Here is a 3,594-nt window from a genome sequence, read left to right as displayed (position 1 = left end):
TCATACGTGCACGCGATGCAGGTCTCATCTCCCTTGAAAGAGTAGTCAGTGACGATCTTTAAATCTTGGTCTTTCTTAAGTTCAATCGACTTAAGTCCTTCGCGGAAGAACCCAGTACGGATCTCAGGTCCCTTTGTGTCAAGGAGCAAGCCTACCGTCTTGTTGGGGCGCATCTTCAGGGCTTCTTTGACTCGAGCCAAGCACGCTCCATGGCTCTCGTGGTCGCCGTGTGAAAAATTGAATCGACAAATGTCCATACCAGCATCCATCATCTCTACCAACATCTCAGGCTCCCAGCAGGCAGGCCCAAGCGTACAGATGATTCGAGTGCGTCGCTGAGCCCGGTCGCTGTCTGAACGTTTGGCGAACACGTCATCGAGAGTAATTCGTTGAGCCTTGTTCAAGTACTTGTTAATGGCGACGTGTTCGTTGCTATTCATGTTGAAAAATTGCGACCGTAGAAGTAATCAATGGGTTTCTGGTGCCAACAATTCTGTCTCTTTTTAACGTAGCGGCTGCGCGTCCTCTTCGCACACTTTCTGAGAATGGGTCTTTTACACACCACTTTTCGTCGGGTTCGGAGCCCTGATTTTAGGATATTGGTGATCACCCCGGGTGGGAGCATGCGTGGGCTAACAGTTACGCATGCCAAACGTTACGGAACGGAGTTCTGGTTTTTTGAAGGTTTGTAGCTAAGCAAAGTAACAGCTGTATCCGCATTCCCAACCCAAGGCTTGAGATTCAGTTGAGTATCGCCGCACGACCGAGGTTCCCGCTTCCGATCGTGATGTGAAGAACAAAGGGGCTCCAGACACATCGTTTAAGGCTGCTAGGTACCCACTCGCCTAGTTGCAGGCTCGCCTAGTTGCATGCTCGCCTAGTTGCATGCTCGCCTAGTCACAAGGTCGTACCCCGTTGCGTCGAGTCCTAGACGCCCGAGACCATCAGATGGACGCAGCAGACTAAATACCCAGGAGACTAAACACCCAGGAGACTAAACACCCAGGAGACCAACCACATCCCTGGTCGCGAGCCTCCATCACTGGCCCATGTCGTTGCAATACTGTGTACGAACATTCTCGTCGGACACCGCCGGTCTTATCGGACTCCGCCAAAAAAAGCGCTAGTTTGAGACGTAACGCTCTGTCGTAAAACACGTGTGCTCGACGGCACGCGCATCAGTCAACCAGGGGGGTGTGGTGGTTGTTGGAAGGAAGATCTGGGCGACATTCGAAGGCCAGGAGGAGCGACCGATCCGTGCGTTTCTTGCAAAGCAGCGGACCCGCCGAAACGACGTGTTCGCCGGTTGGCGGCAAGTTGGCGGTTTCCAGAACTCGTTGAAGGATAAGTTGCTGGAAGGTGCGCGGTCGCGCCGCACAGTGCGCCTGCAGCGGGGGTCCCCTAAGCCGGGGCATGATGGCGTGCTCGATCCGCGGCCAGTCCCAATGTTCGAGCATGAATTCGGCCAATTCGCTCGAGGTCAAATCCATCGCCTGCAATAGATGGGCCGTCATGTCCCAGTACGCAGCTACCGAGCGGTCCCTCTCCATGGTCTCCGTCAGGACTGTCCCCGTCTCCATCCCCACTGTCCCCTTGCCCTTCGAGACTCTCTGCTTCGGGACTGTCCACTTCTTCCGAAATTCGTCCCCGACTGTGTCCATCGGGAATACACCCGCTCGGCCGGGCAATGTGGCCATGTCGTACATGGCGCTGACTGGCGGCGGGATCTCAGAGCCTCGCAGAATTGCCGCCAGACACGCGCGCGCGCGAGCTAGCCGCTCCGACCCATTCTTGCCTCGTGTCCACGGAAACGTCGCGGCGTCCGTCTGCGGCTTCGAGTACCGACGTTGGCGGCCAACCGTTGCCGCCCACGGTCCTCGCCCGTCCGACTCCAGCCACCATACGCTTGCTGCTGGGGAGTTCCTTCTCCATGTGTCGCTGTCCGTGCTCTCTGTATCCGCGTCTCTGCACTCCGAATTCGAGTGTCCAAAGTCGGAATCCAGGAAATCAGAATCGGTTTCCATGCGGTCACTGGCAAGGTCGGTTTCCAGGGACTCAGCATCTAGGTCGGTGTCCATGCGATCGGTGTCCACGCGGTCGGTGTCCATGTGGTCAACAACGTCCAGACGCGGAGCCGGTTCTTCGTCCAGAGGTGGGGCCGGTTCTTCGTCTAGAGGCGGGGCCGGTTCTTCGTCCAGAGGTGGGGCCGGTTCTTCGTCCAGAAGGGGAGTCGTTTCTTCGTTCAGGCGCAGGTCTCGCGCGACGGCTTGCGCGATGGCGGTGAGGTCCAGGGGCGGCGGCGATCGCCTCGAGGACGCGATGGGGCCGCGGAACAAGCGCAGGTCGAGGGCTCCACCGGAGGCTCGAACGCGTGAGGGTCGGGTCGTGGTGAAGGCGAAGCCGGTGCGCCACGAGTAGACGACATGTTGGCGTCGGTCGTTCGACATCCGTGCGTATTCAGCTGCGCTCATTTGGCCCTCGGGGCTTTGTATGGGGGGCAGGGCGTTGAGCATGGCTGAGAAGAGCTCATCAGATTTCTGTGCACTCCGTTCCCAGTACTGCTCGGCAGAGACGCTGTAGCGCGAGTAGCACTGATATATGAGTCGGTTAGCGGCAGGTTTGTACAGGAGGGTTCGAAGACAGAACTGCTTGAGGCGTTCTTCGGGGACTCGCGCGCACTGGAGGAGACAGCCGTTGATCCACGCATTCAGGCGCGCGCGGCTCCAACGGCGTGCGAGGCGTTCGTCGCTTCGCACATTTGCATAGTCGGCGGCAAGCTCTTTGACCCTTGTAGTCACGGAACCGAAGGGGTCGTCGTAGAACATCCCAATCACTGCTGCCAACTCCACGTAGCGCGGGTTGCAGGTGGCAAACGCCTTCTCCTTCACGTCACTCAGCCTACGCCACTCCACCTCCGTCAACAACGCATGCAACGCCCGGTACGCCGCGTACTCACTTTCAAACACCTCGCAGTTCAAACTCAACTGCGTCGGCCAACACAGGGAAGGCGTGTACAAACGACCCGCTGACACCAAACGTACGGTCGACCTCCGCAACGTTCGGTACGCATTCTCCTTCAAACACTCCCAGTAACGCTCGGCCCACTTCCGCCACGGCGACGCCAACTCTGTCTTCATGGCAGTCTCCGCCGAAGAAGCCACACCCCGCTCTGGTGCTCCCGGCTGCACAGCCCCATCGCAACCCACGCCACCAGGGCGCAGACCGCCGCGAGCAGGGCCGCCGCGCGCAGTGGTGATCGTCACCGTCCGCGGAGGCGAGGGTCCCGGTTCGAAAACCAGTGGCGACGCAGATCCAGGCTTGGAGTGCTTCAAAGTAGGGAGTGCTATCCGGGGAGGCGACGGCACCGGCTCGAGCACCGGCGGCTCCAGTAACCACAGGCGACGCCCCTCTTTGATCTCCACCACGCGCACGCTTATCGGGCACGGCGCAATCGGACCCTTCACGTCCAGCGCCTTCAGCCACGGCGGCTGCTTCAACACGGGGGGCGCCACCGATGCGGCCACTGGAGCTACAGTCTCTGGCGCTGCGGTTAGTGCCGTCTCTGGGGCTGCAGTTAGTGGCCCCGGCAATGTC

The 3,594-nt window shown here is 59.2% G+C and overlaps 2 protein-coding genes across 2 annotated transcripts; both read right to left on the bottom strand.

The window, feature by feature from the left end:
* GNI_072290 (pyruvate kinase) lies at positions 1-440 on the bottom strand (the record flags this gene model as incomplete). The annotated part of the gene is made up of 1 exon (XM_011132051.1): positions 1-440. A coding segment is annotated over one exon (440 nt), but the record flags the coding sequence as incomplete, so codon positions are not given.
* A 738-nt stretch (positions 441-1,178) lies between these two features.
* On the bottom strand, positions 1,179-3,594 carry GNI_072280 (hypothetical protein; the record flags this gene model as incomplete). The annotated part of the gene is made up of 1 exon (XM_011132050.1): positions 1,179-3,594. A coding segment is annotated over one exon (2,416 nt), but the record flags the coding sequence as incomplete, so codon positions are not given.

This window comes from Gregarina niphandrodes (assembly GCF_000223845.1).
Source record: "Gregarina niphandrodes unplaced genomic scaffold scaffold00012, whole genome shotgun sequence".
Taxonomy (NCBI): Eukaryota; Apicomplexa; class Conoidasida; order Eugregarinorida; family Gregarinidae; genus Gregarina; species Gregarina niphandrodes.
This window is presented reverse-complemented; position numbering and strand designations above follow the sequence as displayed.